Below are 17,461 nucleotides of genomic sequence, written 5' to 3' on the forward strand. Positions count from 1 at the left end.
AAACTACATCAACTTTAGGAGGATAAAAAGATGGTCCCTAGCATTACTAAAAAAGAATAGAGAATATTTTGTTTATTTTGCTTTCTATTTTTTATTAATGTTTTGATAATTAGAATTCAAGCTTTCTTCTTGCCATTTTTATTTCTTTTTATACTTTTCATTTTAAACTACACATATGGGAACAAAGATTTTAAACTGTTTTAGTTTATGTGGATTAAACTAAAACTAAGGGTTTTGTGTTGTAATTCATTTGAATGTTTTTTTTTTTTTTTTTTTTCATTTGTGTTATACTCAAATTTTCAGGCAAAAGAAAGCAAAAATTTATTTTATTTCAGTGCAAAAAAAAGATTTTCATTTTTTGGAAACACGTAATTGATAATTAAGCATTGAATTTGATGTGAGAAACTTTATTTGATTACATTAAATGTTTAGTACAAAATTTTGTATTATATATATATATATATATATATATATATATATTTTTTTTTTTTCTGAGTGCTTTTTTTTTTTTGTTCGAATGTTCAGAAGTATATGAGGTTGATGAATTTAAATTTTTAAAAATTTAATTATATTGTAGCACGTCATTTTGTTAAAAAAAAAAAATGGCAATCCTAATAGTTTCTCAATTCTCTATTAAACGTGTTTAATTATAGCGTCCATTTTATGAATATTTTGGCTTCAGATTTATGCCTAGAGAAGTAGTTGTAGACTTATGGTCAAGAGACGGACTTTTGACTCAATCGTACACACACTAACTATTCGTGAAATCTTACAAGTCTCACTCTCACAACTTTCGTGAAGACCCTCCTTGACACACACCTTTCTGGTGAAGTAAAGACTGTATGTAAGCCACACACACCATCGCATATTTTCTCATCTTTCTCCTTCAGTTTAATTTCTAGCCCAAATTTAAAAACCAACTGAAAATACTCGCATAATAGCTGACAGAGGCTCAAAGTGACTGTGCAAAGAGATTAGGAATGGGAGGTTTTGGGAAAAAGAGGTATTTTCTTACTTGCTCTATCCTTCTTATTACATTAATATGACCGAAAGATATTGTTACACTTACATGGTTAAAGCATGTTTGTGATTGTGATTGAGAAATAGAACTTTTAAGTTAAAAAATATTTTTTGGCAAAAGTTTTATTTTTAAGCTTTTGCCAAATGTACATTTTTGCTATTTTTAGACTTTTTAAACTCTTAAAAACGCTTTCAAATTTTTTTATTTTTTATTTTTAGAAAACGGGCTTTTTTTTTTTTTCAAACGGACCGAGTACTAATTGTATTTGTAAGTTTTTTATTTTTTCAATTTGTACTTTGTTTGAATGTTTGTTCTCTGATAAAAATTAAAACTTCTGAATTAATATAATAGAAACTCTTTGGAAATGAAAGATTATAGTGTGTTTATTTGACTGTTGTGCAAAAAAAGAGAATAGAAACTCTTTGGAAATACTAAAGAGATAATTAAACATTGAACCTGCGATGATTTATCTAATTGTGTTAAATGTTGAGTGAAATATTTTGTTTTATTAGGAACTCATAAAAGAAAAAAAGATTTTTTTTTATTTTGATCTGTATTTGATTTAGTCTAAAGGTTTCTCCATGGAGAAACACAACAAAACTGTGAATGTCATCATACAATAGTTGGATACACAACTAGTAATATTGTGTATGTCATGATTCAAGGCTCCATTAGTAATATTGTGAATCTCGTGAATCTCATAGCTTCATATGATGGCCATAATCAACATGGAAGGGGACCATTGAAGAAGTACCTTGATGCGCCACACTTGACATATGATTAGATTGTGAGGTATCTGGGCGATGCGCCGCACTTGACATCTGATTAGATTGTGAGGTATCTGCGCGATTTAGATGTTTCCTCCGGTATCTCCAAGCCACTTGAATGAGGACTGCGGCACGTGATCTCCAGTAGGGTGATTCGTACCTACAATGAAGCACATTTCAAGTTATTATGTGGGGTGCTTGACAAGAAACTAACATGCCCTTTTCCAAGAATAATGTCCGAGTTATTTTAGCTCGGTTTTAGGAGGGCTGCAACTCTTTAATATATGAGAAGCAGCAGCTAATTTGGAAAGCAACTGGATTCTTCTCAAAAGCCTCATAAAAAAACCTAAATTACACCAAAAATTTGGTGAAAAGCTTGTTAGAGTGAATATATGAATGTGTATGGTATAGTATGTAATTTCCTAAAAGTATGAGTGGCATGAAAACCTTCAAAACTTGTTGCAGAACCAAAAAAAAAAAGAAAAAACAAGAATTTATTTGCTATACACGGTTATCCTGACGCAATGACCATATGAAATCTATGGTGAAAATGAAACGAAGCTCTTAATTCACATTAGCCCTTTCCTCCCTCATTCATTTAAATAGAAGTAATGGTACACACACTCCCACTTTCTCACACCTTTTTCCCCACACCTATAGGAGACTTTTAAAATCAGATTAAAATCCAATAAAGATCTATCACAAATTTAATGATGGTTTTAAAAGCTACCTATGGGTGTAAAAAAGTGGGAGTATGTGTAGCATTACTCTTTAAATATAAGTCTATACAAGAATATTTGAGGTATAACGACAGTGATAGGAGGACATCTCACAAGAACAATCTAGCCTTCTTCTACAAGGTTTGGAAGAACCAGATCAAACAATAAATCCCACTCCATCTCTCTAGATTTTTGATAAAAATAAAAAGGTGACAAGAGAAGCCCTCACTCTTACAGAGGCCAGCAGAAGTTTAATGGAGTCTTAAAAGCAGACCTACTTAAGGTGGTTTTGATTAATCAAAGTTTTAAGTGATTGCCTTTACAATGTTTGCCATAGAAGTAAAATCCTAACACAACTTGGAAAAGCAAAATCCCCTAATTAGGAAAGGAAACTTCCTAATAATTAAAGAATGTTTAACCTGAACCTAAACTAGATTTAGAACCAAATGACTACTAACTCTCAAACTAAGCAACCCAAAGCCGAAAATTACCAAAATACTCTTAGTCTCTTACAATATATATATATATATATATATATATATATATATATATATATATATATATATATATATATTGTGTGTGTACACATCTGAAACCTATATGTATGGATGTATATATATTTTCTTAATCTAACGGCACCAAATGTTTTCGCATCAAAAGTACTCCTCCAATATGTAGGATCTATTATGTGATCTACTAGAACCCCATGCTGGCTTTGCAAATTTTCAAGAGTGCCTTCCCCACCAAGTTTCTTGTGTTTTATTAAGTATTTATGAAGAAAATGGGCCTCATGTTTTCGGCTAAAGTAGCTTATATGGGCAGGAAAAAGAAAAATCTGAAAAGGACTTTTTCGCGGAAGGCAGAAAAGATAAATGAGAACAATTAACTTGTTCTTTTGAGACTCAGATACAGGTTGACATAGAAATAACCTTATGGCTCCTTGAACACGTGGATTCCGCAAGAATCTTGTAAAAAGACTGGTGACTTCTTCAAGGTCTGCAGCTCGGAGTGAAAATGCTTCTACATTTGTTAAGCAACTTACTGTCCTGCTGCTAAGCAATCTCTGTCCAGGAATCCTTCTTTTTCTCCCATCTGCAATGGAAACCACGTTGTCTTCAAATACAGGCAACTTACCGAGAAGCCAAAATTCTGGCCAGGTCTACTAGGCCCTTGAAAATTCTCAACAGCTAGTTATTGATTAAACTTGTACCTTTATTTACTGAAGAATGCTCAAGACACCATGAGAGAAGTTCCTCACCACAAACATCCCCTTCAGATAAGGTAACCACATTCCCATCTTCTCCCTTGCTCTCTGTTTTTCCACGTACAATGAAAACCATCTTGTCAATCAGACCACCTTGATACAAAATTTTGCTTCCTTTAATGTATATCTTTTGTCTAACTCTCTCACGAATGGCATCTAAGACAGGTTCATCCATCAGAGCAAAAATCCGAACCTGCAGTATATTTTTAAAATCTCATAACTTGTTTATGAATAGATCTAAGTCAATGACTGTGGTACAAGCAATGTTGACTACTTTTAATGTCCATTTTGATGTCTCAAAGAGTTTGCATACATATTAATTGCTGTAGTTTGCATGAAAGGTTTAGAGAAAAGGTAGCGGGTCGTTACTATTACGTAGGCTACTTCACACATCTTTATATAGGTTTCAAGAAATATAACAATGACCAAAATACCCACAACCCTAATAACTCTCACAAACCCTAATAACTCTTCTAACATTAATAAATATCAATTGCAGGAAACATCTATTACCCAAATTTAAAGAAAATGGAAGCCAGCATTATGTCTATAAGACTGGGATCAATTAAAAGTTCTAAAATGATTTTCCATACTGACCCCATTCAATTCTTCTAACATGTCCTAATGCACTCTATAAATATCAAACTCCTGAAGGTAACCTGGGGCTTCGTCTAGGTTCATTGTTTTAGACTAACAGATCTGTCACGGCATTTCCAGGATGCATGAGAATCAAACAACATAAAAGTAATTATTTAGAACTCAAACATAAATACGGTTCAGTGAGCTCCAAAAACCATAGAGATCTAAATAACAGAAAAAGATATGGAGATTACGACATCATCAAGGCTATAAGGAGTACACTTGATATCTCTATGCATTAAGTCCCTCAGCTAGAACAGATCTGAAAATTAGTAGTGTGATTGGCTTGTTAGAATAGTAGTAAATGATTAAATTTCATTCCCAGTCGGCTTAAGTTTTTGAGCTGAGTTTTTATTGGTATAATCGTTTAAGTTGGATGCCAGAATGATATCAGAGTAGGTAGTCTTGAGTTCAAACACCATCTCCACACGTTTAAAATTCCATGTGTTATCCCTACTCATTGATTGGGAGTTTGTGCCCACATGTAAAGGAGAGTTTGAGCCTATACATGAAGGAAAATATTAGAATAATGAGGCTATGTTTCTTAATGAATTGTATTCTTGTATTATGTATTCCCTCAAAACAAATACGTTAACAAACAACTAGAAAAACAAAACGCTTTTTAAAAAACTATATTCTTACCTTGTTGTAGGACTATCTTGACGAAAGAAAAGTGTTGAACTTTTTGTTTTGCAAAGGTAGGAGCTAAATTATTATTTACAAATATTAAAAAAATGAAAAAAAAAATAAAAAAAAATAATAATAATTAGAGTGGCCGTGTGACCATCTTAATTGGAGGAGCCACTGAAGATGGATGCACATCCACCTCTTCTTTTTTTTTTAATAAGTAAGGCTCTACATCCGTTTGGGGTTTCTCAAAATAAGCGAGTGTACTCTATTAGAAAACATTTTCTCAAATATGGACCCCACCAAAATACACTTCTAAAAACACTTCTCACCTTTATACCACATCAAAACATAATTTTAAACCAAAAACACAAAACACACCCTGAAATACATTAACTAACATAGCCCAACGGATCCAATTCACCATTTTCTGTTAGTTTAATTTTTTGGAACTAGTAATCTGTCAAGGCTCAACTTAAGCCTCTTTCTTTTATGGAGTTGGGTTTTCTCAAAGACGCAAATCAAGAAAAAATAAGGAATCTTAAAACACGAAACTCCAAAACAGAAAAGAAATATGAAGTAACAAATTAAAAATGGGAAATTAGGGTACATGTATATAAGAAACACCAGAGCCTCAAAAAACTTCACATGTCCAAGCTATCCTTCACTTACTATTCTGTTCATTTTGGGGGTTCTTCAGATGGATCCTGTCCCCTTCACTTCTTCACTTTAATGATGGCCATATGATAAGGGAGAGGTTGATTTCAATAACTGATGCAGGACAGCCTTGGAACTTCGGGATTAAGGGGCTGTCTTGCTAGAAAGGTGATGATCAAAGAGGGGAATACGATTAAGAGAAGAGTAGAAGCCTAGGAGAGATTATGAGGTGAGATTGATGAGAATTTCAGTAAGAAAAAAGGGAATAAAGAGATGCCTAAAATTCATCTAGGGAAAGGATATGACAGCTGAGAAGATCAGAGAGAGAGAGAGAGAAGGGAGGGGTATTCAAAACAAACTCAATTTCAATTTGTTCCTCCACTACCAAACAGATTATAGATTACTTCCTAAGGAAGTGCGCACTGTTCTATGAAACGCAATTAGTACAGCTCACTAGCTGCTAGGGCACTAAAGAATAGCAACTGCCACCCAGAAGCAACTAGCTTTCTTCACCGTTAAGCTCCTTGACGCCAAAGTATTTTCACCCTAATAGCTAGCTACTGTTTGCCGTAAAATTTAGGAAACTATCACCACAAAGATCAAATCCTTGGCTAATAACCGAGCTAAATTAAATCCTGGAGCACCCTTTTATCCTAAGTTTGACTTTTCAACATGAAAAGTTTCAAATAGTCCACTAGAGACGCCAGTACTGACAGCCATAGCTTCTTGGTCTCTTTCTACGGCTAGTTGCTGCATAAATTCTCCCCCTTTGAAAAGAACTTAATGCTGTTGCATTAGGGGTTGGACCAAGGGTTCCATCTTTGATAAAGTTAATACCCTTTAGGAAATAACTCTAGACCAACCTTTTTAACTGAATCAACAAATTTAAGAAGAAAAGAGACTGCTGCCCTTTTCAACTTTGTTGCCTTTGAAGTCCTTTGATGGCACTAGTTTTACGTTGCGCTTCAAATGAAGATCTGTTATTGTATGCACCGTGGTGTTATTTTCACCAAGCAACCATCCAAGGATTAGAATATCATTCAGTCTTCAAGCCCAATTTTCTCACAGAATACTCTTGACACAACGTTTATGCAATATGTATTCAAGAAATTAGTCATGTTACGAAGCTCGGATATTATGATTGCTTACTTTCTTCACAAATTTGAAGAGATGGCGTCTTATATCTCTCTGAAGGTCTTCAGGCAAATTCTCCAAAAGCACTTCTTCATTTACCCCTCTGGTGGCAGCCCAATTGTACCGTTCAGCTTGTCGTACTTGCCTACATAATAAGCCAATTATATGGGTCAGGTTGTTAATAAATCCTGCACTGAAATGCCCATTTGAGTAAGAGAAATCCTTCATGAACAAACATGATCAAATTAACAGTTGTAAGCTATTGTTGAGAGGTTTCCATGGAAAATATTAGAGAGAAAGAAGCTCGTGCAACTTACTTAGCCTACCTCACACATATTATTATATAAGCTTTGAGAAATATGACAATGACCAAAATATCCCCAAACCCTAGTACACTCTTCTAACTCCCCCTAAAACTGTAGCATATATATCATATAAACCCAGCTGGGAACAAATAAACTCTAACCGGTTATGACATAAAGACTTTGTAAACATATCTCTCTACGCATGAATATTAGCGTTCAATAGCCTGCCTGTTTCTAATTTTTCAAAGTTCTTCGGATTTTGTTCCTCTTTTTCTCTATATTAGGGGTTTATCTTGTATACTTCATGTGCATCCCTTTACGCTTTTAATGAAATTGAATTATTTATTAAAAAAAAAAATCCATAGGAAGAGATGCAATGCAAACAGAAAAAAACTTTTGTTTCAATCGCAATACAAATTTCATTCTCTGCCATAAGTGTCAAACTCCGCAGCTGCTCCTTATTGAGAGTGTCCACTCTAAGGAAAGTGAGATGGCCTTAGAAAAGTGTGGTTCGGTGGCTTGCCTTTGAAATATGGAACATGGGAAGAGGTGGATCAGCTCTTCAATCATTCCTAAATCTGAATAAGGTTCATGTTGATTTTTCTTTTGAAGGGAGGGGGAGGGAGATGATTGATAGGCCTCAACTGGACAGAGGCTGCAATGTGTGTGGTGTGTGTGCTCTGTTTTTTGGAGGAAGGGAGAAAAGGAGAGCGGTACATTGGGGTAGTTAGTATAGTCGTGTGTGATGTGTTAAGAGTGGTATTTGTGTCTTGCATGTAATGCATCGAGTGAGTTTAATGCACTTGTGCGCGTGAGCGCTATGCTAGTGTGAAGTGTTCATGGTTACGTGTCTGTTGTGGGGTGACTGCTGTAGGGCTGCATAGATAAAAAAAGAAAGTCACTTAAGTGTGTAGGCATAGGAGAAAAATTGCTATCTTTGCTCTGAGGTTGTTCCTACCCTAAGTAGAGTTGAATTCAGCATTAATTCAGTACTTCTGTCTTCCATTTTTCTATAGGCTCATCATTTCACAACAGAGAGGAGAAAGAGACACAGAACAGGGGAAGAAACGATCCCCTTTCTACTTTTTTATCAGTACAAACTAATATGGCGTCAGTTTTAGATAGAGAGGAGAGAACATGAGGAAAGGAGAGAAGAATGAGAAAGTAGGAAGGAGTAGGATGAAGTCGGTGAAAAATAGTGGTCATGGTGATGTCATCCTTAGCCATCTTAAACCTAAATTACTTTTTGGTATTTTCTTAAAATGTGTGATTTTGTGATATAATATTACAGCATAAGGACATTTTAGGAATTTATGGGACAAAACTTGGAATTGTAAATTGTTAGGAGAGATTGTTGTTTACAAAGAGGTATCCTTTATTTGTTCTTTTCTTTTTTAACGGAATTGTAGTTATGTTAATCTATGTTCATGGCCCACCATGAAAACTTTTGGAAGGTAAATAAAGGCATGGTGTATCGATACTCTAGGGATTTGTCTGGCAAAAATATTAGTCCAAGTCAAAGGCTCGGAAATATTCACTTGATATGTAGAAAACTATATAACATGCCAACAAGAATGTAAACAAAATGATGAGGATGTCATACCTTCTTAGTTCATCTGACAAACGTCGATGGCTCATCCACTGCTCAACGTCACGACGTCTCAGGGACATTTCTAACCTCCTAAGGGATAACCAGCAAAGGAAGAAAAAAAGGCAACTGGTCAAAAAAGCCCAAAACTTTGGTGGTACAATTATAAATTCCAACAGTAAAAAATAAAATTTTCTTTTTTTTCTTTTTGTTGGATTTATTGACAAGCATGAATGAAATCATAAAAAGAGATGTCTATAACTAAATATACAAGTTTGGAACTATATTTACAGAATGCTGGCTATTAGTGTGTTTTAAATTTGTTGTTTAATAAAGAGGAAAATGAAAAATTAGATATAGAAATAGCAAAGTAATCTAAGTATCCAAGTCCAGAGGACCTCAGTCACATATCCTCTCTAGCCAGTTGCATATGGGTAAGCATGAGTATTTGGAAAATAACAAGCACAAATTAAAGGTAGGGATATCATTAGGCAGCATAAACACAATATTAGCAGCAGACCAGTAATGTGCAGGTTAGGTAGTAGTAAGCATGGATATTAAAAAAAAAAAAAAAAAAACTGGCTTGGTTAGAAGAAGGTTTAAGGTTTGGGTGGCTTCAAGAAGAAAGACATCATGCCATTGAAGAGACATACATTCCCTTGTGCCATATAATCATGCTCTATCCTCCATAAATCTCTTATCCAAATGGCAGAAAAAGCTTTTGTGTTGGGGGGGGGGGGGGGGGTGACAGTCCATTAAAGTACCAAAGAAAAAGAGTAGACCAACATTGAACATGCAATATATATACTACATCCTTCTTAAGTAGATTTCCATGAACAAAAATTTATGAAATAGAAACCACCACCATAGTGAAGAATTGTACCTCCGACCAAGAGCCTGAAGAAAGTTTTGCATATTTCCAATTAGAAGAGCGAAGAGCAAGAGACCCAGTCCAATGATGCCCATGGTAAAAAGGACTTCCCCAACAAAATAGCTTGGAATTTGATTTCCAGCCAACGTACTGATTTGCTTCATAGAATCATATAGAGATGCAATCTCAGGGGATATCATTAATCAGAAGACCTTTCAGAACAAAATTAATTGAATCACTTATGAACACACTTCCAATCGTTTTACAAACGGGAACATGCCAGGCTATTATTATGTAATACAATCTAAAATCATTTTGAAACGAGTAATTTTCTTCAACGGTGGTGGACGCTAGAAGACATGTTGTCAAAATATTATAATAATCATAAGACCTTGATATTGTGAATTAGAGCTTCTATTCCAGTATCACACATAGCTCACTCAATTGGACTTAAAACTTCATGAGACAAAACATATAGGGGATAATATTTGATTCATTTTTAGGTTTATTTACAATTTTATTTCATATCTAACAGTAGCCATTTACATGAGATATTATGTTCCTAGACTAGTCCTCCTAGGCACAACAGATATATTTCCAAGGCACCTCAGGCATTCTGAGGTCAATACCATGAATAACCTTCAGCAATTGAGGCTTCCCATGTAAAGATAAATATGGGTCCCATGTTCAAACAAGTGTCACTAAATTTGAGGTTCCATATCCACTTACAGGACCCAGATTATTTCCCTGACACACCTTGCATAGACGGTAGGGCCATATCCACTTCATGTACTCTACTTAAAGAATGAAAATCTTTTAGCTCTATACTTGCTCATATGAGTTATTTACATTGGTTTGGGATCTCAGCCTGGTCAATTAAAATGTTCTGTTTTGGGATTTTGTCAAGGAGAGACTTTCTCATAGACATCATCCTGCTACATGAGGACCATTATGAATAAGTCAATATATTACCACCGTATTTGAGGTAAAGAGAGCATCAACTGATCCCACTTCCCCATCATGAACTGGTAAAAAAAAAAACTCAAGTTTTAGTAAAACACCCCTCTCAACCAATTGTTATAAACATGTCTTGTAAATCCCGGCATGGTGTCTAATTTGGATCCTTCATTTAGTTAATACCAGTGCCCAATTGCATCTTCTAATATTAATGTGAAAAACAAAGATAATTGATTAGTACACAATAAAAAGTTCGCAAAAAACATAAAAATTCAAGGTATGTAATTCAACTCCATATACCACAGATTCTTGGATCAGTTCCAGCTCGAACATTGAGTTTGTCAAGCAAGCAAAAGTGAGAGGCATGGAACTGAATGATAGACCTTAAGAATTGGATGTACGCCAAGCATATACGAAAAAACTATAAAAGAATATAGTTAAATGAATTATGATCTAAGGACAAGGAGAAAAAAAGTCCTAAATGTTCAAATAAAATTTTGGAATTGCACTAGGCTGTAAAGAATTTTGTAGTGCCAAGGGCATATAGATGATCATTTTAAACAAATTGTTATCTTTATTTCCAGCCATTAATACACAGTGTGCAGGCCACTCTGCATTATCTTTGGAGAAGAGTTGATCATACAAATATTTCTATTGTCATGACCCAACATATCATCTAGATACAAGTATGAATATTCATACACAAAACAACAGCTACAACATGTTACATTGAGCTTCGGGTCAATGCCAAATAAGAGATCAGGAGGAAGTTGGCCAACAATGTAACCAAGTTCACAAATATATAAACACTCCCACTCAATGGTAGGATTGCCCAAGAAGGAAGTAAAATCAAAGAGAACAACGGCAGACGTTTGTGAAAAAGGCAATGGCTAAACCACAAATCAAACTGGAAATTCATAAGAACTTTGGATTTTGAATCAGATTTTTAAGAAAAGATGGGGGAAATAGATCAGGGTGAAAATGACGAGAAGATATTAAAATGGGCAAACAATACAAAATAAGACAGATTGAAATAGCGATCCCTAGTAATGGAAGATAAATGTGACGAGATTTTTACAATGAAATTACATTTTCAGAATCATCTTGCTGGTCTGTTGCATTCTTTTGCAACAACAAAAATTACACCAAAAAAGTTCCTGCAATATTCACAAACATCTAACTACACAACCTCTAAAAACCCAAAAAGATGAGTTGAACATGAGGAGCAATGTCCAGATATCTATACAAGCAGCATGATAAAACTTGCCATGTATCTTCTTAACCCTCTCTACCACACAAGTCTTTAATTAGTTTAAACACTATACAAAACAAAATTCAACTTGTATGAGTAAGTACAGCACATTTCAGATGTACATATACAGCAAAAATGAAGAGAGATAAAAGCAATACCTGGAATCCCCAAAATAATGAATATGTATATCTGGTTATGATGCTACGTTTCATAGTAAGATTGACAGCTTGAATATAGATTCCATAATCAAAACCATCTTTAGTCAAACAAGCACTAGCAGTCTCATTGTTTTTCCAGATCGTCCAGTTTGGATTGGAACTAAAATTTCTAAAATCATTTCCATGCCCACAGTCTATGAAATCCACGCATGGCTGAATTTTAGAATTATGGCAGGCTTCTCGAAGACATTGATTAACCCTCTGGGTCAAGAAAGAGGGGGCAAAAGGAAAACTTAGTAAATCATTAAACAAAAACCTTCATGCATGTAGTAAACAGAATGATTGGCCAAGTGATACAAGGAAAAACAATTGCATACTTCACCAGCCAAAATGTTTTTCCCGCTTAAACATAAATGCATGTACAAGGGAAAGTGTAAAGTTCAAGAAACATTCCGAAAACAGCATGCAGAAGAAAATTGTCTGGGTTAACTACATTTACCTCCCTCTAACTACCATGATTTTTGCAATGTCCCCCCAATCTACCATTGGGGTTGCAAAATGTTCCCCTTCCACAACCCAAAATGACAAAAATACCCTCCATAAGATTAAAAATGACTTACCTTTTTCTGTTTTTTTTTTTTTTTTTTTCTTTGAGTCGCGGTGGGGGCGGCATTGCAATGGTAGTTAGAGGGGGATAAATGTAGTTTCTACAAATTGTCTAGAAGAAAGAAAGTTCAACAAGCATCCTTAGAAGATATGACAACTTCCACCCACCTGTAACCCAAAGAGGTACCAGCATGACCCAACAACATGGCCAGACAACATGAAAGTGAGAAGATTTATGACGAAATTTGCCCATGCTGACTCGAATACAAAGCCAATTGGAGACTGACCACTAAGTAGAGGTAGACACCTATACAACCTAGGAGCATACTGAACAAGAACGGCTGCTCGTAAAAGATTTTTAGCATAATTTGCTCCTGATGCTCCCAAATATCTTGGTAGAACAAACAATATTATGATCTGCAGCAACAAAAGAAAAAGAAACAATTGTAACAAGAACAGTTAATGGAGATATACTTATCATCTAAGAAAAGCATGTACTGTCACATTATTTCGCAGAGAAACAGATTGATTGATCCAGGTAACCATTTTATAAAAAATTTATGCAATTTGAGGATGTATATACATGCATCTTTTGATTCAAATAGACATCTTAAAAAGCAATTATGAGTTATTTCCTTTTTAAGACACAAGTAAAAATGCTCACCCACCCACCTACGTCTGGGTGTGCACACACACACATACAATCAAATATTGATCACTTTCATCCTTTCTCCACCAAATTTTGTTTTTTTTTTTTTTTTTTTTTTTTTTTTTTTTGTAGATTTCGATAACTAACATGGTCAGGAAAGTTGGCCACTTCTGATAAACCTTGAAGTTGGCTTTTGGTTCAGCAAAAATTTGTTGGTGAAGTGGCCTTTTCCTCCATGTGCCGTTGGGGATTGTTCATCAATTACATACCAAATTTCTAAATATCTTTTGGTAAATCATGTCTTAACACATTATAATATTGATGGCACATTTCACTATACGCAGTAAATTAAAAACCAACTTTAAGAGACCTAAATAATATGATACTTTGAGGGGTCAATGTCCCACTACACACCCTCGATTAGAGCCATGATGCAATTTGTGGTTTTTAGGGTCTTGAGGCCTAACGAGGATTACGAGCTTGTAACTTGCTATGAAGAAGGGATGAGCTCCATTCAACTTTGAGATAACTGAGTGGTCCTCTTGGGTTAGTGAAAGGGGGGTCATTGCTTCACTAATGTAGTGAGAGAATATAATGCTTGGATATATATATATATATATATTGGATGGTCCATAACAATATTGAGGTATCTGTCAAAAACCACATAAATGTTGTTTAACCTTGTTGTAGTTTGCATAAACAGAAAAGGTGGAGGCACATTACTGTGTTGTTATTGTTTTTACATAGCCTATCAAGCATCTTATTATATAGGCTTAGAAAAATATAACAATGACCAAAATACCCACCAATCCTAATGACTCTCACAAACCCTAATACCTCTTTTAACACTCCCTCAAGTTGGAATAGCTTGGAGCACACAATACAAAGACTTGTAAAAATAAAAATAACAAGAAAATTCGCTAAAAACTTCAATGGGTGGTCAGATCTCGTCGCAAAACACCAAGGCTAGTAGGATCTTGTCGGAAAACACCAAGGACTGGTTGGAACTCACTGCATAACACTAAGGCCGGTCAGATCTCAACAACCAACAACAAGCAATCAAGATTTGATCAGATCTCACCACAAAACACCAAGGTTGGTAGAATCTCGCCGGAAAACACCAATAACCAGTCAAAAACCGCCGTAAAATGCCAAGGCCAGTCGGATCTCGCCGCAAAACACCAAGGCCGGTCGGATGTCAACAACCAACAACGAACAACCAAGAGTTGATCTCGCCGCAAATGATCAGAAAATGCCTAAGACAGCCATGAAAGCATCCGCTGAGGCCACCGATAACCAACAATGCCACAAACAGCTCTGATGACCACTGCATGATAGCCAACCGCCGAGAACCACCGTGAAACAGCCAGGAGAACTACTGACAGAGATATAAAAAAAAATACAAATACCGAAAATCACGAAGAACCACTGAAGCCTACACCGACAACAAGATAAACTGAATTTTCTTTTTCTCCAGAGTCTCACTACAACTCTTTTAGAGCTTCATGAAGGCACCGCCCACACATGAGGTGCTACCACTGGGACTATAAACACCAACACCAAGATATCAAACGTCAACCACAAGAAAGAAAAAAATCAAGACTACAAATGAGGGATTAGACCAAGGATCTAAACCTAAAGCTTTGATACCATGTTGTAGTTTACATAAACGGTTTAGACAAAAAAGCTGGAGCCACGTTACTGTGTTGTTGTTATTGTTTTTACGTAGCCTACCACACCTCTTATTATATAGGTTTAGAGAAATATACAAATGACCAAAATACCCACAAAGACTAATGACTCACAAATCCTAATAACTCTTCTAATAAGCCTGATTCTCTCCTCAATATTGTCTCACTCTTCCCACGAGCTACACTCTAAATCACTTCCATCGAGCTTCTCTCAATGCGACTCATCTTTCAATCCCTTAAAGATTTAGAACACCTTTCACTCCAAAAGTCACCTTCCAAAAGATGTGTTCTTCAAACCTATATCTAGCAATTAGAGCCTAAACAAATATCAACAATATTAAATGAGCAAAATCCACATAATTAACGTAAACTGAAAAAAGCATATATTTTTCAAAGAAAAACAAACTTAATTTAATTTAATATGACAAAGTAACAACGAACACATATCCACAACAAAATCAGCATTAAGGTTGAACTTTGAATCTTCAATAAGATCTTAACGCATTAAGCACATGGATGTGACATTTATGTAGATGGTGATGAATACAAACTTGATAAGGGGAAGAGAGAGAGGAGGGAGCCCTTACTTGAGGAAGCGGTAGTACAACAAATAAGTCAACAAAAAAGAAGCCACGAATATAATTGAGAGCAATCTTTTTTGGATCGTCAACTAACTCTCCAGCACCAACCACTCGCGACTCGGGGGCCACAAAAGCCAACCTAAACTGCAAAAAAACAAAAAAAAAGAAAGAAAGATAAAGCAGTCAATGTTAGAACAAAGGATCCAACCAAAGCTAAGACCATACCAATGGTATAACGATTGGAGACATTGGATGTCACAAGTAAAGTTTTTTATTACTTAAAAGTTGCAACTTGAAACCAGTAAAGTTCTAATATTATAAAGTATTTTTATTTCCTTCTATTTACCTTATTGTTCAATAACATACAATAAATTTAAATAAATATACCAGGAGGCATATAATATGTGATATAAGATGAATATGTACAATGGCAAGATCAAAAAGCTTTCTAAGGATAATAGAGACAAGTGTAAGAACCCATACTTCTTGCTTGCTTAAAAGTGAATATGAATGCAAAAGCATATCATTGCTATGGGACTAAACTAGAAATAAAGAAAACAACAAAAATTATTTCAAAATCTTTTTTTTTTTTCACTGGGCTTTTGATCACACGAGTTGCATGTGAGAAATTTGAGTGATAAAATAAAAGTAAATTTCTTTAATGGGCTCAACGTATTTATACAGTTAGGGTTGTGCAGAAAATGGCCCAACCCGTGCCAACCTTTGTTTCTGTGATGGCAGAGAGTCAGTTCGATTTCGAAGTTACATAAATAAGTATGTCCATTTGGTTATCGGGTTTTAATATTCAAACCCAAACTAAGGGTAAGCATAAATACATAATATATATATAGCATGTGGCAAACAGTTAGTAGCATGAGCCCTCACAAACTAAATGCTGTCACAGTTCAAAATTTCCCCAACTGTACTTCCACCAATTCAATTTGTCCCTCTCTCATCTCACTGTCAGATTCATCAACATCCACCATCTCCATTGCCACTGCTGCACCAATTAAGATGACCAGCCCCCTGGATCCTTGACTACCCTCCTTGCACTTCAAGTGCTCTCTCCATTTTCGCCGACCTCATTGACCTCCACCTTGTTCACCTCCAAAAGATCATCCACTATAGTGATGCCGGGCAGAACTAAGATTGTTCTGACAGCGTATGATAATAGCAAAAACTAATCCTAATGGAAGAGGAAAACCAAATCCTTATTGTAAAAGGAAAACTAATGAATAAATAAAAAATCCACACTAATATTCTTCTCCTGCATCATATAGCTTCAACACTGATTTTGTCCAATTTGTGTTTGTTATATGGCTTTATAGATTGACTAAGGATTTGGACGCAAGGAGGTGAAATTTGATTTGGGTATTGGTCATTTGGTCCCAAATGCTAGTGATTCTGGACCATGTGCACTTCCAATATATTATAATTCGTATGAACGGTTTAGACACAAAAGGTGGAGGCTATTATTTTATTCAACTTATTCAACTTATGTTAACCTAATACAAGCATCCTATTATATAGGATTAGAAAAATACCATAAAGACTAAACTATTCCCAAAACCCTAATGACTCAAACCCTAACTCTTCTAACACTCCCCCTCAAGTTGGAGCATATACATCATATGAGTTCAACTTGGAAGATACAAGCAAACGAAAAACAACTAGAAAAACATATTCTAACACTCCCCCTTAAGCTGGAACAGCTTAGAGCACACAATACAAAGACTCATACAACTAACAAGATAATTTAATAAAACTTCAAGGCCTGTCAAAAAATCGTCGGAAACTTGAACAACGAAGATTTGATCGGATCTCACCGCAAAACACCAAGGCCGGTCGGATACATCGATCACTAACAACTTGGGATCGGTTCTCACTGCAAAACACCAAGGCCAGTCGGATACATTGATTAGAACATTGGATTGGTTCTCACCGGAGAATCCAAGGCCAGTCGGAGCTCGCCGGA

General features: G+C 35.4%; 1 protein-coding gene across 1 annotated transcript in view; it reads right to left on the bottom strand.

Annotated features, from left to right (window-relative positions):
• Window positions 1–1,466: 1,466 nt before the first annotated feature.
• CNBT1 (cyclic nucleotide-binding transporter 1) overlaps window positions 1,467–17,461 on the bottom strand; it is a 28,648-nt gene continuing 12,653 nt past the window's right edge. Inside the window, exons 6-14 of the mRNA XM_088518158.1 lie at window positions 15,493–15,630; window positions 12,734–12,982; window positions 11,960–12,220; window positions 9,605–9,750; window positions 8,737–8,814; window positions 6,844–6,973; window positions 3,718–3,964; window positions 3,437–3,599; window positions 1,467–1,948 (exon numbers count right to left, since the gene is read on the bottom strand). Of these exons, the coding sequence (XP_088374284.1) occupies window positions 1,720–1,948; window positions 3,437–3,599; window positions 3,718–3,964; window positions 6,844–6,973; window positions 8,737–8,814; window positions 9,605–9,750; window positions 11,960–12,220; window positions 12,734–12,982; window positions 15,493–15,630 (1,641 nt within the window). The 3' untranslated portion in view covers window positions 1,467–1,719. The remainder of the gene's footprint in view (window positions 1,949–3,436; window positions 3,600–3,717; window positions 3,965–6,843; window positions 6,974–8,736; window positions 8,815–9,604; window positions 9,751–11,959; window positions 12,221–12,733; window positions 12,983–15,492; window positions 15,631–17,461) is intronic.

This window comes from Corylus avellana, chromosome 7 (genome assembly GCF_965113065.1).
Source record: "Corylus avellana chromosome 7, dhCorAvel1.hap1.2, whole genome shotgun sequence".
Classification (NCBI taxonomy): Eukaryota; Viridiplantae; Streptophyta; class Magnoliopsida; order Fagales; family Betulaceae; genus Corylus; species Corylus avellana.